Source organism: Coturnix japonica, chromosome 4, assembly GCF_054131305.1.
Source record: "Coturnix japonica strain WE chromosome 4, WE-NBRP24, whole genome shotgun sequence".
In the NCBI taxonomy this organism is placed as follows: domain Eukaryota; kingdom Metazoa; phylum Chordata; class Aves; order Galliformes; family Phasianidae; genus Coturnix; species Coturnix japonica.
This window is the reverse complement of record NC_140666.1, coordinates 53,877,502-53,905,394: the sequence shown is the minus strand read 5'-3', so window position 1 is coordinate 53,905,394 and position 27,893 is coordinate 53,877,502. Positions and strand designations below refer to the sequence as shown.

Genomic DNA, 27,893 nt, shown 5'->3' with positions numbered 1-27,893 from the left:
TTAATGCTTCAGATCAATTACTACCTAATTAGTAATCCTTTTAATTACTACCTAATTACTAACACTTCAGAATTTAAAGTTTAACATATTGTTATAGACTAGTAGTACTGGGCGAGTACATAGTAGGGTATGAATTGGTGACGAGTCTGTAAAACTCAGTGTGAAAAACAATGAAGTTTAAGCATTAAGTAGAAGATTGATTCACTGGAGGTTTTCCTCTCTGGGCTTGTTTTAAATCTCTCAATTAAAAACAAGTGGAAAGTGAGACAAAGACAGCACAATGTTGTACTAAGTGTCAATGGCAATAATCAGAATGTGTAGTATCAGGATCTGAGATAGAAGATGAATAACTTTCAAGACACCGAAGCAGGATACACATGCACACACATACACACACATATATATATGTACACTTAAAATGGACACTGATGTGGACAAGCATGGCAAACAGCAAAATCATCTGGCTTACCATGACAAGTGTAGGCAGAAGTCACTATTGAATGGGCTTTTGTATTGGGTGCATTTGATGTTAGTGCTTTACCTTCTGCATGTCAAGAGGTGCAGTCCTTTGATGAATAGTGCTGCTGTGACTCTAAGCTGTTCTTCCAGGCTAATGCTGAAGCATTTCCTTCTTTACTCACAAAGTCACACCAGCTGAGATGCTCACAGGATGTGTTCTGGAATGGAGAAACACAGATATTGAAAAAAGTTAAAGTAATCGCCTTGGCTACATAAAAATAGTTGACAATCTTTCTTTTCCATGAATAACATGCTACTATTAAAACTGAGTTTTAAACAATCTGAAAATTTCTATCACAGATAAAGTATCTCAGTGTAAATACATGTGTCATCTTCTCCTTTCTTCTTTTTCCTTTTGACTTCAACAGCAGTAACTGCATCATTACCAAACAACCTCAATTTTGTAGCTTAAAATGAAGTATGGTCTAATCTGTTGTATTTTTCCTTTGTTTGTTTGTTTGTTTGTTTGAGACAATGCTATGCCCCAAGGAGGTGCAGCAACCCAATCTTTTTGGAATACAGCAATTTGGGGTTTGCAGTTCCCAGAGAGACGTGAAAAAATATGCTGCGACACACAAAGAAGTTGTGGCAACTGCATCCCATTAAAGCTGTGAAGACATCCATTGACATGAATTCACCAATTCTATAGCCAGTGAGAATGGCATTACTTGAGTTTTTTAATACATTTGGATCATTATCTCATCTGGAGATACATAACTTCTGTGCTCCTCCCATGTTCCTCCTACTCTAACAAATATGAAAACTAGAGGTAGTCACTTTTGAGATGAAGTGATAAAAATGAGGGGGAGGGCTGCTGTTAGGCTGACGGCATTCAGCTTCTTTAAAAGGTTGCTGTCCTTTAGCACTTACAGAAAATTGACCAAAGCAGTCTTAACAAAACTCGAGAAAAAAGAAATTTAACCTCTGCCAGAAAGAAAGGCATTTCAGCAACTCAGAAATGTCAATTCAGTGCATTATCAAAAAAGTCGAAGACAATATTCATGCTTTAATTGGTGTGCATTAAAAACGAGTCACTTCCTTTCACCTTTTTTCCCCTTGTCTGATAATTTCAGACATTCTGATCAGCATTCAAACTTCCCTGGGGTGAAAAAAATACGTAAGAAGTATGAGATGAGTTTGTACAGAGCGCGTTTAGGAGTGCTGGAATGCATGGCACAGAGCATAGGTGCGCTGAATTAGGAGACGTATGTATGAACCAGGAAGGAAAGGGTGCATAATTAAAATCAAGGCAAAAGGGGAGGTAGAGGCAAAACCCAGATGTACAGTCTGAAGCTATGCATATTATGTACTTGCATGTATTGTCTGGGTTACCAAGACTCAAACCAGTACTAACTTAGTCCAGTTCTTGCATCAGTTATAATTGCAAAGCAATATCCCTGCATCCTGAATTTAACAGTGATACATCTTCCAGTAGTTATAATCAAAAGCAGAAAATAGATCCATGCTGATGCTTGCAGCACACAGTAGGTCTAAACACATGAGTTGTCCCACAGAACTTTTTAAAGGATCTCCCCCACGTAAGACAGCCCTTGAAAGCATTCACTGAATGCAACCCTTGGGTTTTCCTACTATTGACATTTGGTATAGAGGTCAATAACTGAAATAGATTTGAATAGGTACTGAAGCAGAGGTCATGGATGAAAGGGATAACAAAGGATGATTATTTTTCTAAGGATTTTTTGCAGCTTTATGCTAATAAAAAAAAAAACCCAAATGTCTGAACTTACTCAAACTTGCAATCTCACAAAAGGAAATACGTTTGTTGGGCATTACTTTCGTGCTTAGAGCCTGTTAGATTTATTGTGACATAAGCCAGTGCCTCAAAGTGCTAGGAATGGGAATCACACCTTTGGGTTATGCACTCACATGGAAACTGGGATACAAGAAAAAATACCTTAATTATTTGGTCCTTCCTCATTAACAAGTCTTGATGACTATTATGGTATCTATAAGAATGTTTTATTTGGGGGTTCTAAAATATAAAATGCAATCATACAACCGATTGAAATGTCATGCCTTCCCAAAACGATCTCTTGTTTAATCCGTTATGATTCATGCCTGACTTTTGTGAGCAGCTTTTCCCCGTGACAAAAAAACCCAACAGGTTACCAGCATGATGAATCTAATGCTAGTCTTCTCTAAAGGCTACAAGTGCTTTTAGCGCTGCTGCACTCATACAAGGCTTAAACTAGCAGGGAGAGGAGGTAGAAACTCTGTGTTATGAAAATGGAGGAAAACAATTTGTTCTACGCTGCAAGATTAGAAGGAGCAACTCTTTGATCAGAGCAGAGGTCACTATCATAAAAGAAACTGAACAAATAGCCTCAGATAGGCCATGCTGTTTGTGCCAGGAAGAGCTGTGCTTTGTAATTATTCAACCTTATCCAGGGCTCGATAATACAACATTGACCGATAAAATTACATGGTTGCTTTCATTAGCAAGAAACTAGGCTTGAGCCATCAAGCTTACCACATTAAATGATTACTTTGTAGTAATAAATGAATGAAAATGCGGGTTTGTAACAGAACCAAACTCAGGGCTGCTGCAGCTCAGCAGAGCCAGAGCGATCCTTCAGTGCCACTTCCTCACCTCATGCTGCAGTGCCGAGGGACAGGGAGGGCAACTCCCTGTTAACAGCTCAGAACTTGGTGCGGTTGGACCATCTGCCAGGTGCTTAGGCAGCCAAAGAGATTTAAGATGTGCTTTTCTTATATTAAATCTTCTGATAAAGAAATCAGTTGATCAAACTATAAAGACGAGGTCTCGTGTCTTAAAAATGGGCACTGTGTTTTTCACACATACAACAATTGTTTCTGAAGACTGGACTGAGTTTACTTGTATTAGACTACAGTTCTCTTTGTTGTGACTACGACAAAACAGAATCTTTAACTTGTCCTTGGATTCCACAATACAACAAAAAACAATCCATGGGTTCCACACGAGAGGACAGAACTGTTATTCCAACCGATCTGCCAACGTGTATCATGTGCTGTTTTGTTTTTGTCATTTTTGCACAGTCACAGCAGGAGGTAGGAGAGGTGGCTACAACATCCCGCTTATTCCTCCTGGATCGCCCCCAAACTGTCATCTACAGAGCTATATATAAATCTACTTCAGCTCTCAGTCTCGCACCTGAACGTTCGAGGTTAGGAGTGACAAGTGGAGCAGGGTGACTTGCAGATACTGCCATAACTTCATAGTACTGCTGAATGCATGAGTGCAGCCTTGTTATTAAGAGCACAGGTTTTGGTAAGATGTGAGATGGGGGGAAGCTCTGCAGATGTGCTTTTACAATGAACATCAGTTACTTGAGAATTCTGTAGAACAAATGCTCATTTCAGAGGTGCTGCAGACACAGCTGGTTCTTTCTGACATTATACAAAGAGAAAAGTCTGCACTTGAGATGAAGGAAATGAAGCACAAGCTCCTGTGAAGTGTCAGCCTCTTCTCCCAGGTCACACAGAATCACAGAATGACCCGGGTTGGAAGGGACCTCAAGGATCATGTAGTTCCAACCCCTCTGCCTGGCAGGGCCACCAAACATACACCTTTACTAGATCAGGTTGCCCAGGGCCCCGTCCAACCTGGTCTTGAACACCTCCAAGGACGGGGCATCCACAACCTCACTGGGCAGCCTGTTCCAGGGCCTAACCACTCTCCTAGTGAAGAAGGGAGGGGACAAAAGGGAATGGCCTTAAGCTGTGCCCTGGGAGGTTCAGGCTGGGTGTGAGGGAACTAGAACTAACTCCAAAATGTAAGTGGCTTACCAGCCTCTGTCAGCCCATATGCTCACGTGCTCCTGTGCTTAAAAAACACTTTCCTTGCTGACTTCCAGCAAGTCTTTTAAGAAAACTGAGTAGTAAATCCCCATTCTTTTAAGGCCCATCGGCCTGCATTCGGGGGCCGGAGGACTTTTATTAATCGTGGGATTAATGTGCAGCACGCAGTGGGAGCTGTGCTGTTTTCCAGAGAAAAAAGAAACCAAGAGCACTCGACTTCACGTCCCACGTGCACGCTGGGCACGGCAGGCAGGGCAGGGGCCTGGCACAAGAGCTCGGTGATACGGCCACGAGACGTGCCCCAAGTGTCCGGTCCGAGCGGCACTGCGGTGCTGCCTGTTCTGTTAACGACACGACGGACTCGGCGGCGCAGCAGAACCGGGGCGGCTGCCTCGCTCAGCTCGGGCGGCACTGCGCGCTGCGGCTCGCTCGTCGTTTTTAGTACGGGTGGGGGAATTACCGAAGGCAAAAGGCGACGGGAACGCGGCCCGTGCCGCCTCGCGCACCAACGGCGGCCGCCAACCGAAGGGCCGAGGCGCGAGACGGGCCGCACCGGAGGGAGGGAGGGAAGGAGGGCGGGGCGAACGCGGCCGCGAGCCGAGGCGAAAGGGCGGAAACGGCCGCCCGGCGCCGGTGATGACGTTCCAAGCGCTTCCGGAGCCGGGGCGGTGAGCGCGGCGCGCACGGAAGGGGTCGCGGCCAGGAGGGATCCGCCACGGGGCGAGCGCGGGGGGGCGGGCGGCGACGCTCGAGGCCGCTTGAGCCGAGCGGCGGCTGAGGCCGGAGCGGCGGCCGAGCGGGGGGCGGGAGGGAGCGGACGTTGCGGCGCCGGGAGCAGGCGGGCGAACGGCGGCGACAAGTATCGCGAGAGGTGGCGCGGCGCCGGCTCTAGAGGTGACCGAGGCGGCGGCGGCGGCGGCCCCGGGTGCCTCCTCCTTCCTCACCGGGGCGGATCGGCGTGGGCGGCCATGGACAAGGCGGCCGAGGGAGGCGGCGGCGGCGGCGACGCCGGTAGCGCCACGGCGGGGCCCGGTCCCCCGGAAGGGCTGAGCGGCGGGGCCGGCTCCTCGCCGCCGTCGTGCTCGGCCGGGGCGGCGGCGGCGGCGGCGGCGGCTCCGCGGGGGCTGGTTCGAGTGTGCGACCTGCTGCTGAAGAAGAAGGCGCCGGGCAAGGCGAAGCGAGGCGGGCGGGCCGGCCGAACGGCCAGCAGCAGCGAGAGCGGCGGAGGCGGCAGCGAGAGCAGCAACAACGGCAGCGAGGAGGAGGAGGAAGAGGACGATGAGGAGGAGGAGGAAGAAGAGGAGGTGTCCGAGGTACGGCGGGCGGGGAGAGGGGCGCGCGGCCGGCCCCGGCGCTCCGCTTTCATAACGGCTCCCGCGGGGCCCCGCCGCGAGGGCAGGAAGGGGGCAGCACCGCGCCGGCCTCGTGGCGGGCGGGAGCGGCGGCACCGCTCTGCTCCAGCCGGGGAAAGGCACCGGGGTGTGCGGAGGGGGCTGGGGGGAGCCGGGAGCCCCTTGGCGCTCCGCTGTGTGTCCGCTTTGTGTCCGAGTGGACGGAAGCGAGGCACGGGGGGGTGGGCGGCGCGGGGACCCCGGAATGGATCGGCCCGAAGGCGTGCAGGTGGGTTTGCGGCGAGGGCGAAGGCTGCTCGAGAGCCCTGGGCGTTTTGCTGTAGTCCAGAGAATTCTCCGAAGCCTTCAGTGGGCGCCGTGTAAATGTAACGCTGAAAGGAGCTCGAGGAAGCGCTGACAACTTGGTGTCGTTTAACGTGGTCGTTTCAGGTAGGTATCGCTGGAAGAGGCAAATGAAGACCCGAGCCCCTCTCCCATTTGCATGGGTGGAGAGCTGCTGTGCTGAGCCGCTTCGATTCTTTAATATTTCAACTAACAGTCACTTTGGTTGTGTTCTTTTGTTAACAGCATTCTCCAAGCAGTCCCACGATTTTTAAGTTTTCCTTAGAACGTTTATTTCTAAGGCTTTTCTGCCATTTATTTATTTTTAATGGTGTTTTCTTCCTTTGACTTAAGAGTTAAAGTGAACAAGAAGAAAGGGAAGTAAGTATCTGATAGGACTAAGGAAGGGCACGGCTGTGTTAGTGATGGCTTTGTCTAGGGGAAAAGTAGTACTTTTTCCCACAGAAGTAGATGAAACCTTTCATCCCATTGGTAGGAGAAGACCCCCACTGTATGCAGACTTCAATTAACAGCTAATTACATTCAGTGTTGGTTTGGTGTGGTGTCTTTTGTTTTTTTGCAATATCTGTGAGCATCATGTTGGTAGAAGCTTTTGAAATAGGAGGTAGGCAGACATAGTCATGTAGAGAAGTAGTATTACACCTAAGATCTAGCAATCCTATGGATGTTTGGTTGCTGTTTTGACAGGGTCCGTTGGGTTTTGCATGATGTGGTGAATGGGTGGGGGCCATCTGGTGCCGCAGGAGATGTGTTGGTTGATAGCTCAGCGTTGAGGTCAGCTGCACTGGACAGCAGCATTCAACAGAGTTTGTGTGAAGGGGAACTGATTGGCAAAACTGTAGGTTTGATTTGTATCTGTAGCCATTCATTGACGTGGCTTCTTGTACAGATGGCTTTCCAGAGGCATTATGGATGACACGGCAAGAAGGGTAAAGGTAACAGAAATATGTGTAGTGTTTGCTTGCATGCTGTGCTTATGTAGTCAAATGTACTTGTTAATAATATGGTTGAAGGTGGTATTCAGAGATAAAAGAGCAAATGATCAATAAAATACAATGAGGCAGAAGAACAGTATTTTCTTTTTGACATAACTTCCAGGTTTTCCAGGTATCGATAGCCAGGGAAGTAGATTTGGCATCTGGAAGCTTCCCTGATTGTTTCATCCTACTCATGGTGTGTAAGTAGATGAAGGCTAAGAGGCCTGGCTTTAAATACTAAGCAAAGGCTAGTAAGCAACAAGTAGAGCATATTAAGTCCAGGTCTCATGAGAAGCTGTATGGTATCTGTGTAATTAATATTAATTCGTGGTCATTCAGGTTGTTGTTTTTTTTTTTTCTCCACTGCCCTCAGGATAGAGTGATAGCATAGAATATGCACAGCTGAAAATATAGTTTTTAGGTATGTGAACATGAGGATGGCCTGGGTAATGGAGCAGAGGATCTGGCTTCAAAGTACTTCCCAGCAGCTCCTGGGGAGGAAATGTTTTCCCAGCAAGTAGCACCTTGATGTTTTATTTTGACTTTTAAAAGCTTTTTTTTTTTTTTTTCTTTTTTTCTTTCCTATTTTAGAATTTTTTGGTAGGAGGTTTTTCATTTTATGTATTTCTTTCAGTTCAGGTTTAACTTGATGCACGTAGCTTGTGTGGCTTTCAGCATTGCTGTCTTTTGACTGCTGGTGGTCTGGAAGGCACATTAAATGAAACCAAACCAGAGTTTATGGTTTTGCTGTAAATGGAAACTATTGTGGAAGCACTGCATTTGTTGGTGTTCCCTCCCAACCATTCTGTTCATTAACTGTGAACTCGGGGCAGTTTCCTAGGCCTATATTTTATTTTATTTTATTTTATTTTATTTTATTTTATTTTATTTTATTTTATTTTATTTTATTTTATTTTATTTTATTTTATTTTATTTTATTTTATTTTATTTTTTTGCTGTTCTCATTCCTAATGCATTAAGGCTTCTCTAATCTCTGAGCTGAAGTACTTGTAGGTTTTGCTGTTAACGAGATGGGTTTTAAAAATGGGAAGTACAGTAGCAGTAAGTCAAAGGAGGTGTAATTGGAAACCTGGCAGACTTTAAATCACAAAAACCCCATGAGTGGAAAGACATTGTTTTGGCTCAGTTGTTGCTGAGCTAATGGGATGGAATGGGAAGTTATAATCAGATGTTTTCATCTCAGTCTGTTTCTAAACTCAGATCTCAGTGTGGAACCATAGGGGCTGGATGTAGCTCTGGAAGAAGTTAAATTGAGATTTCCTATCAGCAGCTTAATGAACTTCTATTGCAGTGTTGGTGGCAACCTGTAAGCTTGCTTTTTGAAACTGCAGCGAGTGCTGTTTGTCAAAAAAAAACCAACCCACAACACTTTAGGTAGCATGGCCCAGTATTGTCTGTAAATGGCAAGTTGTCTTTTCTCTATCCACTGGTTTATAAAGAATATCAGCTCTCTTCAGCAAGAAGTCTTGAGGTGAGAGGAAAGTAACAGGAGAAGTGATGCAACGGAGGAGGTCAACTTGCTTCCTGGCAGAAGTCTGCCCTCACTCGAAGAGTGAGCACATGCACAGCAAGCAAAATGATTCTGTCTTCAGGGAGGTAGCCTCAAAGGCTTGTTTAAGGAGCTGTAGTGTTAAATAGGACTGTAGTGACTCCTTGATGAGGTGGAAGCTTGCAACAGGTCTGTGCAGTCAGGTGAAATTTGCACAGATGTAGTTACATGTGGAAAATGTCATTGGTGAACGCTTTTAAGTTTTTAAGAGTGCGATGAAGGAACGTCTCTAAAGTCAGAATGATGTGAGGAGTGTCACAGAAGACCGTACTCTTACGCCAAACATTACATCCTGACTTGGCTCTGTACAGTTTCCCCTGCCCTGTTAAACATGATCTATTGCTGATATGTAAATACATGAAGCACGTATAGAAAAATGCCCATCGTGTTTCACGTGCTTTGGACCAAGTCCAAGGTCTGTTTTCTGAGCTGTTGTAAGTTTTTAAGGATATGAGTCCAAAAATAACGGGAGATGGGGCAGATCAGGTGAGTGAAGGCTGACGTATGTTGTAAGGAGTTTGAATATTAGGATTGGTTGAGAACTTCCGTATTTGTTATCTTTTTGAAGAAAAACACAATTTAACAGTTCCTCTGAACAGGTTCAGGTAAATATGCAGGCAACATCAAAGTGTTCTCTTATTTACCAGTTTTGCTTAACATTTGCCCTCAGTAAATAGTAAAATGCATTAGGATGTCTTTTACTAAACAAAAGCTTAATTGTGTAGGATAAAGTTTGTATACAGGTTGATTTTTGCCTTTGGACTTACACAGGGTGTTTGCTGCTGCTGACACTCAAGTTCATAGAATCACAGAATGGCCTGGCTTGAAAAGGACCTCAAAGATCATCTAGTTTGAACCTGCCTGCTGTGCAGGATCATCTACCACCAGACCAGGCTACCTAGAGCCACATCCTGCCTGTCCTTTGTCATTTCTTTCTTTAATATCATACCCTTTTTACAATGGCTGTCAGTTCAGCCTTCCCCTTGATCTGAGAATCTCATGATAAGCAGATGTATATTAATTCTGGAGTTGTGTGGTTATCTCCTTCTCTCTTCCACCCCCCAGCAATAGGTCTAGTTTGATGCCGCATTCTTGGATGACTTCTATAAACTTACTTTATTAAACACCATCTTCAATAATGTTGGGTATACCTGAAAGCACTGCCCCTACACAAAGGATATTTTTGAGAATTCTCAGCTGTTTATGGAGCATTCTTGTTTTTACTTTGGCCTTGTAGCTTCTGTAAATATAAGTTCACTCTTGTTTTTTCAGCTGCAATTGAATTAATAGTTGAATTAGTAAGAAGTGAATAAAACAGCAAAACACCCCCAGTTTGCTCCAGTCCTTTCACACAGAGGAAGCTTTTCCAAACTGCTTATTTTAGTTCTAGATACAAGGTGCTAATCTGATAATTTTAGCTCATTGGTGTGCCTTCAAGATCATTACAGGCACACAATTATAGTACATCGGAGTGTCAGAGTAAGCTGTTTATTTCAAACATAACGTTTATTTCCTTAATCTTTTTATCCTGCCTGTGTTAATATGACTCCTGGAATGAGAGGCTTTTGGCTTCTCCAGGGATGCAGAAGAGCCAGAATGTCTTGTTTGACTGCTGTTGGTTGCATTCTCTGTACTGCTGTTACTCTGAAGATGAGTAGAATTAGGGATTCCTGGGAGTAGAAGAATTTTCTCAAAAATCCCTGAAGTGCCGAGGCTGGTAGAGCTGTTGGTGGCTGAATCCCACAGTAGAGTAGTGCAATGTGCTGTCACTAACCCCAGGAAGAAGTAGTTAACCATCCCTTCCTTATTATTTGGCAGATTGGTTCCACTAAAATCAGTCTGAAAAGTGGGAATTGTGTTTTGGCTGGTGTTGCCATTTCTTTCTTATCAACTTCAGCTGTTATTCACCTCACTGTGCAGAGGGTGTTTGGGATATGCCCTCTTATCGAAGGGAGTAGAGCTGGTAGATGTGCGTGTGAAGGGAATGAGAGTAGTGTTAAGGACTAAGGTCACAAGCAAGATATAGCGGTGCATTCATATGCCTGGGAAAGGTTCTAGGTGTGCGGAGCTGATAAATGATGTCTGGTTAGGGCTAGTGTGTATTTAAATATATCTTTGGGGACCTCTGTGTAAATTGTTAGTGACTGTCTGGGACTAAAAAAAAAAAAAGTTTGTTTCTTCCCTCAGATACTTCTGTGGGAAACATCTCCTGTCTGTAGGCTGGGGCCAAATGCCCATGTTTTATGTTAGCAGTTTAGTCCTTCGTAGAGAAGGGTTTGTCTGGAAGAGATGCAGATGAGATGTGAGCGGATCTCCTCCTTATCTGTCAACTCTGAAGTCAAATGGGATTAGATGCGTTCATTTTCTTCATCTCTATTTTGGAAGCAAAACTGTCAGTACCTATTTAGAACGAAGTTTATTCGGAAGCTTTATTTTGATATTGAAAAATCAGCGCTGTAGATCCTAGATAGGCAAGGAGGTTCTTTTCTCCAGTGTTAAGGAAATAAACCCTCACAACTTTGAGCAAAGTAGGAAAAAGTCCACAATTTGCATATTTTTTGAATGCATTTGAGGTGGGACCCACGGCTGCATTGGTAGGCAGCTTGTTTGTTCTAAAGTGATTGTGTGCTTCTGGTTCTGGAATGCTATGGCACTTCAGGTGACTAAGTTGATGCATCTTCTTGAAGGTGGGCTGTATCCATAGAGCTGCTGCAGCCCTGCATTTCTGTTCAGTTTTCACTAAGCAGTCAGCAGTTTGTATTGGTGCTTTGAATGTTCATCAGCCACATCTTTCCACCCTGTATATAATCATATACTCAAAGTTGTCTGAAGAGCTGAAGCCATGTGCGGGTGTTTAACTGTTCTGTCACCTTATTTTCATATTAAGTAACCACTGTATACCAGACTGAAAATCAGGTGTGAGATCAAGCATGTCCTAAATATACCTTAGTTGGTGCTTGCACTCTAGGCTGAGTGTTGTAAGCGTGATGATTATGTATGCATTACCCAAAGGTACTTTTGACAGATATAAATCACTGTTTTATGCACAGGTTCTTCTACTCTCCCATGCTTTAACCAGACCCTCAAGTCCTCGAAGCAGATTGGCAAATTCTAGAAAATAAGTTGAAATTAACCTTGGCTTTTTTTCCTGCTCCACTCCCGTATTCTAGCTTGAGTTGGTTGTAGTGTTAATCATCAGAGTGGGTAGTGTGTCCAAGTATGCAGCTGTTAAGATGCTGAAACACAGAGCTTGGAAGATATTTGGAGTGTTTAGTATGATGAAATGTTTGGAGCTTTGGCCTCCGTTCTCCTTGAGTTCAACTTGTAAGAGTCAAAAAGTTAAGTGTCCACGTGTTAAGTTCACGTCCTGATGATTATTATTTTGCTTTGGTTCAAATTAAAGGCGTTTTACACAGTAACAAAACTTTACGTTGCCAAATAGGCTGCCTTGGATTTGGGCTCATGTTTCTCTCCTTCCCCAAATCCCAAAGCTCCTAAGCCTTTGCAAGGACTGCTTTGTGGAATACAGCTTCAGCAGGCAGAGAACATCTGAATCCTCTCTGTGGCAGGGAGTGACTCAGAGATAAGAGGAGGAAGGTCATTTCTATCCTCCTAGTTTTTCCCACACACAAGAATAGAATGAAACAACTCGTTTAGTGAGAAGCTGGAGGGTCCCCTCTGGTGTCTGTAAGGTATTCAGTGACTCACATGTTTTCCTGTACCTGAGCTTTGCCATATATAAACTTAAGCCAGTTTTTCCCTTTTGTTCATCTCGTCCTGAAGTGTTTTGCCAGAGGAATATTCCTTCTTAGCTGGTTCTGCAGCTGTGAATCGTTCTCCTCTACAGAATGGTGAACAATGCTTTAATGAAGTTGAAAATGTGAACTCACGGCATGACTTAGCTTCTTACTGAAGCGCTGGGTGTCAGTGTGGGCACTGATCCCACTGAAGTCAGGGGAGTCAGGTTTGTGGGCAGGTTGTAGTGAGCCTGCTGTTGGGGAGGAAGAAACAAAAGCAGCCGTTGCTTCTCCCAGCAGCTTTGGAAATGATCTCATTTAATGTTCAAAACCTGAACCGCAGAAAAAGCACGCTTGCAGCTGATGGGTCCTCGATCCAGTTTGTCAGGCAGGGGCACGGAAGCTTGTGCTGACACAGCGAGGAGCCCGAAAGGAAGAGCCAAGAACTTGGATGGGGAGGAGGGCTGAGGACTGCCTCTTCTGGTGGAACTATTCATTTAAATGCCTGTCAAAGAAGCACTTGCATTGTCTTTGAGGAGTGGAGTTGCTGAGAATGCTACAGATCTGTGAGAATTCTGATACTAAGGGGCAAAGCAATCCTCTTCATTTAGTGTTTGAAAGCGGCCAGCGGAGTCCTGGAAAGATAATTGGCATTGAATTTTTTTTTTCTTCCAGCTTTGAAACTTAAAAGCTTGAGATAAAATCAGCACTGACATATTTTATTCTCTGGTGTTTCTTACAGTTCTTTAAAGCAGCGTGTTAAGGGTAGATCAAAAGAGAGGATTGAAGTAGTGTTGCCTTAAAACATTGCTGCGTGTTTTAAGTGTAACCATTGCTGCTTTTGTATCACTTAGAGGAATGCAGAAAGGAGGCTCTTTGTACAGCAACCAGTATAAGATGGACACAAAAAAAGACTGGGATGAGCATGGTAACTGTACTACAAACAGCCAACCTAAATTTAAGAGAGGAAGCACTTACTTTCAACTGAGCAGTCTGCTAGATAGATGAACATATGCCTTCTGTCCATCTCAGTCACTAACAGAAGTGAAGTTAGCATGGCAGCACGCTGGTATTTTTGTGAAGCATCAACTCGATAAAAGATGTCAGTAGTAAATATAGTAGTAAAGTTTAGTGTATAAACACCCAAAAGGGCTTTTCTGAACCCTGCACGTGTGGGAAGTGGTTGTGCTTCTTAACTTGTGTGTGAAATCACTCTAAATCCACTTATGTCTTTGAGATGGCTTTTTTTTCAGTATGTGTATCTGTGTAAAGTTGGGTTCTTCAAACATCTTTGACATGGTATGGTATAATGGGAGGAGTTGCTCTAACATCTTACCTCTGCCACGAGTGGGGAGTCTTTCTCTAATCTGCTACTAACCGTGCATTTAAATGGCTTCAGTTCTGCCAACTTTCATTGCGGCAGATCACTGGCCTGCAGTCTGTCCAAATGGTGCTACTGTGGGTATGAAGGGAAAAGGGGAAATAGCAGTGAGGAGTTCTGGTTGTTTTTGCTTTGGAGTCTGGAACCAAGCTGTTGTGTCAGCTCAGGACCTGTCTTACTCGTATATGTGGGGTTGAATGTATCCTCTCCAGTGGCATATTGGTGCAACAGCTCTGCTGAATGACAAATTTGTTCTGCATCTTAATAGAGATGTTAATTCCTTCTGTGTTTTGGGAAGTTGCTCGCTACTCTGTCCCAGCATTGCTTAGTTAAGGGAGCTTATGACCTAAACCTGACTTTACTGGCAGATATATTTGCCTTAACTAACTTGATCGATGTTACTGGCTTTGAAGATGCATATGGAGCAGTACCACCTAGTAGGCACTTCCTTGAGTGAGTTAGATGTGAAATACCAGCAGCAGTGCTCTCAAAGAATTGTTTTTAAACTATTCCTACGTGTGAAACAAAAATGTTTTGCAGGTGTTCTTAGTGGTGGTTTTCATTGTAATCCAGATGGTCTTTCTGAACCTTAGGAATATGTTGTTAATAGGAATAAATTGAGCAGTACATGGCACAGCAAAAGAACAGTCCGGGAAGTATTTAAAGCGTTTACTTTAACATTTGTGATAGGAGGCAGTGGATGTTCTGTTTAACCTCCAGTAACTTCTAAAGCGCTTGATTCAGTGAGGTCCTACTAAGACGTTTCCTCTAGGCTCTGTGAATGATTTGATTTGAATCCAGTGGAAAAGAGAGATCTCTATACACGAGAGCACGCTTCTCATGGGTTGAGAGGGGACTTAATCATCAGTGCAGTCAATGTCTGTCTTCAGCTAAGATCAGGTTCTTAATTGTCAGGTCACCTTGGATTGAGGAAGGCAGATGTTTGTGACTTCACTGTTATGCATTTCTTTCAATAATTTGAGATAAACTGAATGTTGTTTGTTGTTTTTTCTTCTGAAGATTCGAGAAATGGTTGTCAGGAGGTCCTGAAGTGCAGTGAGCAAGCAGCATTCACCTAGAAGGATTTTAACCTGGCAGCCAATTTGGACGTGTTGATGGTAAATGCCCTGAGTTCTACTGTGAGGTTCTCAGTATTTCTTGACCTTTAGAGCAGCTTTGGATAAAAACAAGTGAGCAGCTGCATTATAGTGAACATAGGAGTCTCTCATTGTTTTTATCCAGTTTTTCTATTCCTCCAGCATTTTTTTATTTTTTTTTTTAAAAAAATCAGTGTGCTGTCTGATAAATTTCAGGCTTGATATTGCTCTCGATAAATGAAGTAGTCCTAATGCTCAGTTCAGTATCTGAACTTGAAGATGCCGGCCAAGCAACTACCCTTTGGGAGCTTTCCAAAAGAAAGAAACTAAGTTCAAAATGATGGGTTCTGCTCATTTTCCTAATGGTTAGGTAGAGTGTGCAAATACGATAAAGTTGACGCTGGTTTCCTAACACCTCGGATCTTGAATTTGAGTTTTTCAGGGAAACAGTTGTATCAGCATTGACTTACCAAGATGATTATACTCCAGAGAAAATCATGGGCTTGTCTGCTTAGAAAAGAGGGGGAAACTGACATTGAAAGTTGGTTCTTTTGTGTGAAGGTTTGCTAACTGTCTGTGGAGAATGTATTTGCACTTGAACTCTTAAGGAAATTCCAGTGGCTGCCCACTGTAATCTGTAATAACTGCTTTATATTTTTATGTCATTTTTTTGGTGGTAGTGTTGGGGGGGAATGAGACAGGACTAATTGAAAACATTAACCAAGTACTAATGTGTTTTCATCAAGTTTAATGATTAAAGAAAGAACTGGAAATAAGGGACTAGTCTCCTGCATGTTGTTTTCAGTCCTGTTTATGGTCACTGAGTTCTCCATTATAATTCATCAAGGTCAAAATGTATCGTGTCACAGCAATAAGAGAGCCTCTGTGTTTGGGGGCTTGTACTCGTATGAACCAAGTGGGATGAAGGATCAGCTTCTAAAGCAGGCATTCTCCTACCTGTGTATTGAATATATTGCACAGACATGGGATATGTTAAAAGAGGACCATTTCAACCTTGTGCTCTGATTTCTCACATACTGATGTTAAGGTATCTGAAGTTAGTATTTATCTCGGTGTTCGAGAGGCACTAGTACGAATGTTGTTAGATTGTACTTCATTCCGTTATGTGAGAAATGTTCTTTGCTATTTAAATTGTACATAGCTTCCCTGTTGCCTGTATATCATGACAAATGGGAAAGAAAATATAATTTGAAGAATCTGTTCTGTTGCAAATCGGTGTCTTCTTTAAACACATTTGCTGTCTTAGTTGTGTTTAGCCCAGAAGCAGGCTTCTTAGGTGAGCTGAAAGTTTTTGGACTAGAAACTTGTGACATAGTATTATTACCTAGTAAAAACGTGAACTGCTTGAAGGGGAGAACTTGGGAGGAAGTTCTCCTATAGAAGACTCCCATTAGGTGAACATTTCTATCAGTGATGTTGCGCTACTGATGGAAAACACAAAGTGCACTTTTAAATATGTAGTTTTCTCTTGTTTTCATAGCTTTGTGTCAGTGCAATTTTAACTTGTATTGTGCATTTCCTCTGTAGCAAAATTGCAGGTACAGCTCTTAGGAGAGGAAAAACTCACCAGACAAATAAGAAGGAAGATAGAGCTGCAAGAATATGTTTTGACACAATGACTTTAAGTTCTGACTTGCTTTGTCAATGCAATACTGTGTATTAATAGAGGTTCTTTTTCCTCCTCCTTCCATGCTTAGGTTTGCATTGCAGAATTGAAATCCAAAGTAATAGGGCTGATGTAAGCACTTACTGGGGAAGAAGGTTCTCAGCTGATCAGAAGGATTTGCATCACTGTGTGCAGTGCAGTATGCTGCTTGCTTACTAGAGTGTAAAACTCCATCTAGATATTAATTTGATTTAAGCAGTTACAAAGGCTGCTTTCAGAAGTATTTTTTATGTTGTGTGACTACTTTCTGTTTACAGATTTCTGGTGTAAGAATCTCTTGATAGAAGCTGCTGATAGAATTTGAAAGTATTAACTTCGACACCTTGACTTGAGTGCTGCAGTTTTACTTCAGGCAAAGCTATCTGCTGGAGTCCCTTGTCTCGAAGTTCCTGGGAAAAAGTGTTCAGAGCTTTTGCTTTGAGCTTGTATGTGCTGTTGGTCAAACCTGATAGCAAAGACAATACCAGGAGTGCAAGGAAAACTTAACTTGTTTTCGATGGTGGCGGTGATTGCCACTGACTCTTGAATGAAATATCTTGTATTTAGCTGTAATGCAGTATGAATACTGAAATCCCTCAATAATTCCTTAGAGGAGACAGTAATACCTATTTCAAAAAGGTTCTCTGGCTGTGGGGTCATCGTGGTCCCTGATCACACCAGACCTTATAGTTCATGACAGCTGCCAAATATATTTTGCAAGCTTTCTGTTGCTTCTAAAGAAGATGAGATCTGCAGAGGAGAAGCACCTGAAGGAAGTGAAGCAGCTTTGCTTCATCAGGCATGTTACATACACCTGAATCTGTTGTCAACAGGCAAACTTTTAAACTTTTTTTTCTTGTATGCAGTCTTTTAAATTGACATAAGAAGGGGATGTTTATCTGTACTCTGAAAGGTAGTGTACAGGCACTTTTCAAAGATACTGGTTTCTTTGGAGGTGTGGGGGAAATTAGGTTTCAAGAATACTATTGACACCCTTTAAAGGATAGTACTTGATCTTTTCTAGCTGTATATGCTTATCAAAGTGAATAAAGCTAAATGAGGAGCAAACATGAGGTCTGGAATTAAGGCCTTGGGTGCCTTGTTGTCCTAGATAAAGAATATGCTGCACAGAAAATGAAGGTCTGTCTGGGGAGAAAGCTTAGTGTTTAAGCCCTAGAGAGTTGGATAGTCAAAAAAGATGGTTGTATGGTTGTTCCAGAAGCAAAAATAAGTGGTTCTACTGTGAGAGTTAGCAGGGCTGAGTTACGGCTGATGAGGATGAGCAGTAAGGATCATCTTGTCATAGTAAAACTAAATGAATGTTCTGCCACTTTTTGGCAAAAGGGCCTGAAATTCCTAGAGAGAAACATTGAATTTTAACAAGGGGGGATAAATAGAAAATAAAAATGTAGATTATATCAAGTGAAGTCCTCCCCCCTCCTAAATAAAACTTAAAGGAAGGTTGATCTGGCATTGAAATTGCTGAAGTTCTCACCTGAAGGATGTTGATTGCTGCAAGAGGTGAAGGGGAGAAAGGCAATAATATACTATGGGGAAAAAGTAAAAGCAGATGCGAGTCCTGACTTTCAGAACTGAGATAACTTTGATCCTCGGAGCTTAGTGATGACACAAGTAGGAGTTTGGTGAATCCATCTAGAGAGACAAATGTATAAAGTGGGTTTAATTTTTTTTTATATAGGAATGAGAGGCCTTAAAAATGCAAACTACTGTTAAGTGTAAGTTGTGTTCTGTGGCACACAGAAATAGCAGAGGGTAAAGAACATGGATAACTACAAAGTCACTAGCTAACTTAATGATGTGATGGAGTAATGAAAGGTATGTGCACGAGTGGGGATTGAATTGCTGAAGGTGAATAAATATTAGTGCACCTTCATCAGTTAGTGAGTTTATGTGGTGTGGTGTATATGCTTATGAGTGTCCATTTGGGACAGGTTCCATTCTGACTCATTTGTAGAAGGTTTTGAGAAAGTATTTCTCCTATTAGAGCAGATTAGAAAACCTTGGCAAAATCCAGCAGAGTGAACATGGATAGAAATAGCCTCACTTAACCGAAGGAAAGAAACAGATAAAACACAAAGCTGGAAGGAGCTGTTTGCAAGAGGAGGAGATTGTACCTTAGGTGATGGATAATTGCAGTGTCTCAAAGTTGTGTATTCATTAGGAGATTTCCCAATTGAGGTAGGCTACTTGTCTCTCCCTGTGCTCAAAAATGTGATTATTTTTTTTGATTGAAATCAAGTTTGAAATCAAACTTGAAATACTTGTTTGATTTCAAGTAATGAATGCAACTTGTGTTTCTACTGAATGAGATGTAAGCATCTGTGTGAGATGCAGTTTACACAACCAACTTTGAGCTCTGACTCTGAAAATGCACAAAAATGGTGTTTATATGCTTTGGGGCAGTTGGTGACCAGTACTGCTTGATCAGCTGTAAAGAGATAACAATGTGCTTTTGTGATATAAGAGTGGGAATTGTCCGATCGATTGTTTAAATGCTTACATTTCTGTGTGCCAGAATCTGTCTCGGATCAATTGTTGAAATGCCTGTGTTTCAGGGTGACATAATGTGACTGGTGCCAGTTCAGAATTAGTGGTGGTGTGTGTGATAGGAGGGAGGCAAATTATTCTTCTTGGAAGTTGTACATCCGCACTTTACTATTTGTAGCTTCACTCTGTACTTCACGTGTGAACTATGGCGTTTCTTCAAATGCTCGTATTCTCCTTTAGGTCAGATTGTGTGCTTTACCCTTAGTTTTAGTTAGCAGTGCTGTAGGAGAAACGTAGCAAAGAGTAAACTAACATTGTTTTGTACGTGTCCCAGCCTTTGGCTTTCACTGCGTACTGCCGTCTCAAGATGCGTTTTGGTCTTTGCGCTTGAGCACAGCTTGAAATAGGATTTCTTTCCCAATATTTTTAAGCAGTGCTATGATAAACTTGTCTGCTCAAGCTGTGCTTCCAATGTTTACTCTTCCACCGTCTGTGTAGGGGAACATAAGGACTTTTTTTTTTGGTTTAGACTTAAAGAATGTGAGGAACTGTAATAAGACAACGTGATGGATGTGTGCGACTTGGACAGCTGCTTTAAGGTACCGCTTTCGGGGAAGAAAGATTTCTTTTTTAGCAGTAGATGGCAATAGACAAGGATACTGACTAGATCTTTCCCTTTCTCACAAGAGAAAGTACAGACGTTAGTTTTTAACAGAAGCCGAGATGTTTTACTCTCTCCTAAAAGCACTGGGCTGGATTGATAGGGCTGAATTTGGAAGTGAAGAAGAAATGGAGCTGTGTTCACCTTTGCATGACTTGAAGATATGTTTCCTGACCTGTGAATTCTGTGACCGCTGAGTTTTCAACAGAGGAAAAAACTAATTCAGACACATAAATAACTTCCCCACCCCCACCTCTTGTATCTTCCTGCAAGAACAGAATGAAAGGCTGTATCAGGGCCTTGGTTTTACTGAGGATCTTTTAGTGCTGCAGGGTTTCAAATATTGAGAATATGCAGTTTTCTCTGTGTGTGTGTGTGAATGCATACAGTACAAAGTATTACATAGTATTGGGAATATGTAGCTTTCTGGAATTTGGCATTCCACACTGTAATTGAGTTTGATGTACTATGTGATGTGGAGGTTGTTATTTAATAAAAGCAGGCTTCTTGCAGATGTAGGGTACAGTGCTTGGCCTGGAGAGAGGAGAGGGTGTGGGTGTGGGAGCAGGAGTACTTCCCAGTATTGGCATTTGGAGTGTGAAAGCAAACAAATGATGAACAGAACTTGCTTCCAGTGGAACCTCTGCTGGTGAGTTTGCTGTCTTTGTTGTTCCCAGTAGTGCTAGTGCTGTTTGTTTCTCACAGTGTAACAGCTTGGGAAGCTTTGAGCTATTCTTCTGCTTATGGTTTCATAAATGAAGTTCTGTTGAAGATAACTGTTGTCTCCCAAGTGGGCTGGAAGTGGCTCATCGCTTGAGCTGAACTTGTTTCTCCTGGAAAATCTTGCACTCTTTCTATAAGAAATTATTGCTTTTCCATCTCTTGTGTATAGCGGGCACCTTTTTTTGTTCTCTGCTGGTCTGTCTTTCCATTTGAAAATGTTTTTAGTGTTGTGATATGTATAATATCTTAATTTTAACACTAGGCTGTTCTGTATTTTTTTGTGTGTGTGTGTGATCTAAGGTGTCTGTTCATTCTTTCTGATGCTTGGAAAATGACTAACTGTTCTTTTGAGACATGACTGTTGTTATGTGGGAGGTTTGTGGGGTTCTTGTTTTATTTTTGTAAAGGAATACTTGGAGTTGGAAGGGCGAGCTTTGTGACCCATCTAATGTTATGCATAACCAATGGGATGCCCATACTCAGCACTGGTTGCAGGGGCTGCTGAGGCTCTCAGAAATGCCAACTGAAGGGCACTACTCAAGAGGAGCCATGGAATTTTGTCCCATGATTCTTGGTGTGGACAAGAGTTTCCTTTGGAAAGGAGACTGGGATAGATGTGATGAGATATGTGCATTTGTATGATTCATATCCTTGGAGGCAGCTCACTTGTATTAATCTTGGATATCTAAGCTGAGCTTTTGCTGTTACACGTGCTCGTGCCCTGCCATGTTTAGTAGGATGCCATGAAGGACTGCAAAATTACTGTATTATTGGTAAGAGAAGTTGATTGCGCTGGAGTTTACAGAAGATGTTGGTAAATTTATTGTCTTCAGAGTGAGCTTCCTAAGGGCGGTTATCATTTAATGCAACTACATCTTTTGTGTTGGCAGCTGGCTGAACAGGAGGCTGAGGGCTAATGACTGTATTTGTGGCGTACCTCTTCTAGTGCAGTACTTCTAAATGGAAATTTGACTGGCTGAACGAGCAAAATGCAAGCAAGTGTTCAGTAAGGTATTGGATAGAATCATGGAGCAATAGAGTGGCTTGGTTTGGAGGGGACCTCACTGCCCTCTGAGTGAGGAAGTTGCTCCCAACACCTAACCATGCTCGGTGCGGTGGGAGCAGAGCTGCTGCTGCCCATTGCTTGGGTTGGGCCTGTTAGTCGAGGCCTTGTGAGCGCTGGGAAGGTCAGATAAGTTATTTTTATGACTTTTATAGGCCCATTGTACTTGTCCTGAGGGTTGCAGAGCCGATGGGAGGAACACAATTCGCCCAGCTGGGGAAGGACGTTGAAATTCATTAGAAAACCCTTGGAAAGCAGCTGGTTCTTTGCGGATTTCTCCTCCGAGCCCTCCTGGCTCATTCGTTTGCCCACTGAGGTGCCGGGGACGAGCGGGGGAACCCCGTGCCGCCCCGTCCCCCCCGCGCACGGTTGGTAGGCGCCCGCCCCGCGCAGGGTGGAACGGTCCATTTCCTGTTCCGCGCTGACAGCGGGGGGGGAGGGGGGAATCGAGCGTGTGCTGCCGGGCGGCCGGCGGCCCCTCCGTGTCCGTCAGCGCGAGGGGTGTTGGCGGCGGGCGGCGGGGCATGGCCGGGCTGTGAGGGCGGACGGAGGCGGCGGGCACCGCGATGGAGGCCTACGTGCTGGAGGACATCCTGGAGGTAGGGCCGGGAGAGGGCCGCAGAACAAAGGGGTGGCGGCGGGCGAGCCCCGGGGAAGCACCCGGGGTGATTGGGGCAGACCGGCGGCGGAGCACCGGGCCTGGGCACGGAACCCCGCGGCCTTCCGTCCTACCACCTTAGTCCCTTGGGGCGGGCTGCCCGGGCTCTGCGGCTGGGCCTCCTGCACAGCCCTGCTGCCATCTGCGGGGTTCGCTGGGTCCCTGCGGCTCCAGGATCCCCAGGTGTCACATCCTCGCCTGCAGCCTGCATGACTCCTCCTGTGTCACCTGTACGCTAGGCCTGCGTGATTCCCATATTTCCAATCTTTTGAGGTTGTATGGGCTGCTTTTACATCCTTTGCACGTGTTGTGCTGTGAAATGAATGATATTTCCACTTCTTGGGACTGAAACTTCAAAATGCCATTTCAGTCACAGGAGCAGAGCCTGGCCTGGCTGACCTTATAGCAACGTGGCTGTTCTGAGTGACATGGCTCCTTGTTCCGCCTTGTATCAGCAAGGAGCTGACATAGTTCAAGGAAGCTTCTTTTTCATTGTCGTGGTGTTTCTGGTTTTGCCGATGAAGGCATGATTTCATTGCCAGCTGACTTTCCAAAATATATGCATATAGTCTTTACTGTCATGAGAAGCTGTTAGCTTGTTTTAGTTGCTGCCAAAATTACAACAAAGCAGTGCTTTCAGTGATGCTTGTCTGGTCGGTTTATCCTGAATGGCCACATGTATGTTGCTCTTTGGCCTAACATTTTATGGCAGTAGAGAAGCCTAGCGTGGTGTTAACAGCCTCACTACTCACGCGGAAGTTAAGCACAATTATATTCAGAATGTTAACACAAATACTTGACGCGTGCTTAAGAAATTGTTACCAGTGCTTCCATGAGGCACTTGTACCAGTATCTGGCTGTGTGGCTGGGTTTCTGTGGTGAGACCAAAAGTGAACTGGGCTCTCTGCCATGAGACAAACATGTCAGTATTTCATTTGCTTTAATGGATGTGGAAAGCTTTTTCCTTTTCCTTTTGAACTCTTAATTGTCATGTGCGGCTCCATCTTATGTCAAGTTAATAAAACACTTGGGTTTCTTCATTTTCTTTTTCTGGAAAAGCAGTTAGCAAATTAATTGTGTTAATATAGTTATAGTTCAGGTTTATGTGTGTGAATTCAATGAATGCTTCTAGGATTAAGATGGATTTGGTGACTTCTGGTAATTGCATCGCACATTCATTTCACACATTCATTTGTTGGTAAACTCAGGCCATTTTATGATATGATTCTATGATTAATTTCCTTGTAATGAAGCAAACTGTATTTAGGGAAAACATCCTTAAGAATCAAGTCACTATTTAGCTTCTGTGACTACAGATGAGTGTTAACTCTGACTACATGGATGTTCATAAGTCTCACTAATGTCATAGAGGCCATTTCTTAATTTCTTAGTGCATCAATGAGTGAAATTCAGTTACTGAGAGTTCTTAGAGGTCTGGAAGTCAAGCTTGATTATCCCGAACTTATTACTGGTGAAACTTCTAAAAGTGTGCTTATGCTGTTTGCTTTATTTTTCTTTTTAGGGATTTTTCCTCCTGTGTAGCAGTTACTGATACTCATTCAATGACTGCAGCATGAAGGTGGAGAGAACTGCTGTTGCTTAGCAGAATCTTAAATCAGATCTCATTTATTGGACAGTTAAATTTGAAGGGAGCTTTCCTTACCTTCTTACAAAGTCCTCAAGAATTTTCTCACCTCTAGATTGGTTATAGCTTAAAACAAGGAAAAAAAGGCCTTTCTGTAGCACAGAAGTTTGATGAGTTTGTGTGGTGACTGAAGCTCTAATGGTGCAAGTGGGTGCTTCTTGGGCAGAAATCATTTGAAAATTGAAAAGAGTGGATAGTAATCAGGTAATTGTCAGTTAAAATGCTCAAGCTTGTCCTAGTATGAAAGGTACCCTGTGGGGAAAGGGAAAGACAAGATGAGGAGAAAGCTTGGTCTCTGTTGACTTGTTTCATGGCTGGGATTGAAAGACTCTTAGAAATGATTTTTGCTCGGACTCCTTTATGTGTGTGAGGATAAAACTAAAACAGTTCTTCAGTGAGCTTAATGCATCTGGGGGCAGAAATGATCTTTAGCTCAGAGGATGTAATTTAGTGTCCTGGCTGCTTTCAGAGGAGGTTGCATTCACTGCAGACCTTGGGCAGGCTTTCCTGCTCTGCTGGAGATGAACATTGTCCTAGCTGCATTACTTGTATTTGGTATTGAAAGTATTGTGAAGGAATGCAGCTGAATAAAATTTAAATGCCGTGGGGTTCATCTGCAGATGGGTTTTGTTCCTTTGGTTCTTCTGATATGTGTATCTTGGCAGTACTTCCCTGTTAACGTGTGACTTAGCTGATGACAAAGCTTTTTTTGCTTTTTTGTCAGTATAGCATTTCAGTTTTTGGCCTGTTTGTGCTAGTGGAGGAGTAACTATGTACGGGAGACCTAAATGTGGCATTCAAATAGAAGCATAAACCTGGAGTTGCTCTTTTGTCACTTTGAGTTATTCAACAGAAACATTTTCTTTGTTGGGCAAAAAGAAGATAAGTTTCCTCCTGACTGACAGGGATACAGTCTGCATTGTAGTGTGAAGAAAAGCAAGTTGGAAGCTTATGAAAGTGGAGGGGTGAATTTATATTCCCTGCGGTATTTTAATATTTATCGAGGGAAGGTGCCATATATTCTGACCTTTAGGTTGTTTAAAAGTTTCTGTGCTTGGCTTAACAGAAATGGACTGGTGTGCAGTGCTGGCCCACTTGACAGTTCATTATTAATGGCCTTAGTTAAGTGCATTTAGAACAACAACAAAAAAATCCCTTAACTTACTTGTGTAAGAAATATTTGTCACCTTCATTGGTTTGAAACTAAAAACAATTGTGACTGAAACAAAACTACTTACAGTAATACGAGGAGTCTTTCCTACCTGCGGAAGACTCTTTTTACTAGAGCAATGGTGAAGGGGTTTTTTTGTTTGTTTGTTTCTGGTTTTCCAGCTCTGAAGATCCTACTGTGGTTGTTTTACATGTGGCTGGTATGGTAGTGATGTTGGTGAGTGGTGGGATAATGTAAAATGATCATCCCCCTTATATCTAGTGGAGCTGTAGTGAAAGTAGTGGAACCATGGCTTCAGTAGTGACCAGAAGCTTTACGTAAGTGGTGATTAATGTTGAAAGATTATGTTCCTGCCTGGATCCAAGGTGGGGAGTCTTGTAAGGGTCAGTCTTTGAAAATCTTTAACTCATATAAGCAAGAGGGCCCCTGCTTAAATGCTGTGATGTCCCAGTCTCTCTCACACACGTGTACATACATGTAGGTTTATAAGTTGAGTGGAATATCGTGGCAAGGCACCAAGAATGTAGTTATGCAGCATTAAGTATTGGAAGAGCTGGACTTTTGCCTGCTGTAATGCAGTGAAGATGTGCTGTTGTGTCATGCCCTAAGGTAGGGTTGAACTTTGTATTGGGATGCATCTTCTGCTGCAGAATCAGTATGACCTTGTTTTGTTAGTCACCATTTGTCAATTAGGAATTAGTCGATCATGCTGTAGTTCACCTACAGTTTAAGAAAAGCACATTGGTTGCTGTTTCAGGGTATGGGACTACCTTGTTCTCAGAACTCGTGCCAAGTGAGTTTAGAAGGAAGCTGAGAATGGCACATTTTTGGTATTTTTCATGGAGGAGGATTAGCCTGAAGTCAAGCTGAACCTGGTAACAGCAGACTGAGTTGATCCACCATCTTAGAATCAAGTGCCAGTAATTCCACCAGATGACATGTAGGGTGAGTAGGAACGATCTTAAAGAGGTTCATGCAGCAGGATGCTAGAACTTGTACCATGCCCTTGTTTAGCTGGTAGAGTCATGCAAGTTTGGGGAAATATTCATGGAAAAATACATTTATTGCCCTTCTCTTGAGTCAGCTGGAACCTGAGTGGCCCTGGAGTCTTTGTGGGCTTTCTGGTTGACTTGCTTATAGAAGTCGTTGCATAGTAGATCAGTAAGTTATGTAGTGAAAAAACCCTTGTGCTGCTGCTTTCTCATGTTTCCACGGAGCTGACAGAATGGTGTCAGTCTGACAGAACAGAAGTGATGGTAACCACCTAGGCCCTGCTAGCCCTTGTGTTCACAGCTTCATGAAGGTGAGTGCAAACTGCGGTGAAGCTGCCTGGCTGATTCCCCTGGGGCTCTTTCTGTAGTGTTGTCTTGTGCTTTCAAGCAAAGCAGGAATCCTTTCCATTGGATCTACTTTCTCCAAAATGCTGCCTCATCTGAGCGTTTATCTATTATTTGAGGCTCAGAACAGCTGTATGTTGGAAGTCCTGCCTTGTGTTATTTTCCCTCATATCATTAATTTGGTAAGACTGGCCAGCAGGGCAGGGTGCTCATTTTCAATGGCTTGAGCTGAGTTGTTTTAATTGGGAGCCAGAAAGAAAAGCTGGTGAATGTGGGTTTTTTTGAATTTCCAGCTGTTTCTGCTTGACTTGTAGGAAGAGATTCCAAGCCTGATGGTGCAATTGAAACCTATTGTTTCTCTGTTTTATTGTTTTATCATCTTTTTGTACAGTAATATGAAAATGCAGTTATTATGTGAGAAGCTTTAAGGCAGTAAATAACTTTGTACCTGGACAGCTGCTGTTAAAAAGGTCAACGCTGTTAAGTGGCTGTGTCTGCCAGTGAGCAGGTTGCTCATTGAGAGCTTCACTGAAGGCTTTGACTTGACTAGAAGGTGGAACTGGTCTGCCAAAGTCTCCTCTAAACCCAGCTGCTTTTTGCTAATCACTTAGTTGAAACTGGGCATTTGATCCAATACAAAAAGAATACTGAAGTGTTTTAGGTGAATTTATTTCCGTTTTTTTTCTTGCATCCCATCTTTAAACCTTTGTAGAAACGCACTGATTTTTCTCCTGACTAAGGTAATTCTACCTTTTTTTTTCCCTGTGCGTGTATAAAATCTCTTCAGTTCTTTGCTGTGCTGGAATTTGCTAGCTTTGGCTGGCAGGAAGTCACATGCACCAGAGCTGTAACTCACACTCAAAACAACCTGTTACACTGCCTCAGCATCAAAATCATTTGAGAAGTGTGACTCGTCTAAACATTGATTTCTATCAGTTTGTGGCTATTACTTTCCATGCTGCACAGCTCATGCAGAGCTTCTTCTGTTAATTCACTTAATAACAACATTCACGTTACTAGGTGAGAGACTCGAGCATCTGAAATGCAGTTTTAAGTAGAAAGACGTAGTTCCTGTCCCTCACTGTGGACAGTTTGTAATCTGAAAAGCAACTTTGTACTGGCAGTTTTATTTATGAATATAGCTGAATATTTATGAATATAGCTGAAAGTGATGAAAAGGAGGAGCAGAAACTTGATTCATGTTGCTGCATGTCCTACTCAAGAGCCTTTGTTGGAACTGTATTCATATTAACATAGGAAAATAAGCTAAAATGTCTTCAGGTGCATTCAGAACAGATGTGGTCAGAAACAGAAAGAGAAGGGTGAGTTGAAGTTACTCAAAGTGGTTTCCTCTGTGCTCGGTTCCCCAGGTGGCAACTATAAGAATTCTGATCAGACACTGGACTGGTTTCCTACTGTAACTTTACCCCCTTGCTTCTCAGTGGAAGAGCAGCAAACAAAGCCATACCAACTCCCTTACTGAATAAAAGGCTTAGTTGTGAGTGCTAAAAAGTGGCATTTATTTTTTTAAGCAGTGGGAAGTAAAGGAAATCAGCATTACATTTGATGGTTTGAGGGCATTTTAGACTCTATATTTGTCTGCCAACGCAGGCAGTTGTTTCAGGGCAGCTGTGCTGATTTTCCTCTATAAGACAAAAATGAATACCAACTAATAACACTGGAGC

The 27,893-nt window shown here is 43.2% G+C and overlaps 1 protein-coding gene across 8 annotated transcripts in view; it reads left to right on the top strand.

Annotated features, from left to right (window-relative positions):
- Nucleotides 1–4,417: 4,417 nt before the first annotated feature.
- The window catches only part of ANKRD17 (ankyrin repeat domain 17), a 78,248-nt gene continuing 54,772 nt past the window's right edge, over nucleotides 4,418–27,893 (top strand). For 4 of the 8 annotated variants that reach the window (XM_015861522.3, XM_015861521.3, XM_015861518.3 and 1 more), the window contains exon 1: nucleotides 4,418–5,633. In XM_015861522.3, coding sequence (XP_015717008.2) covers nucleotides 5,289–5,633 — 345 coding nt within the window. In that variant the 5' untranslated portion in view covers nucleotides 4,418–5,288. Of the gene's footprint in view, nucleotides 5,634–5,747; nucleotides 6,102–21,817; nucleotides 21,997–27,893 lie in introns of those variants that run through there. The other 4 variants (XM_085546862.1, XM_015861519.3, XM_085546861.1 and 1 more) reach the window with 3 other exon arrangements.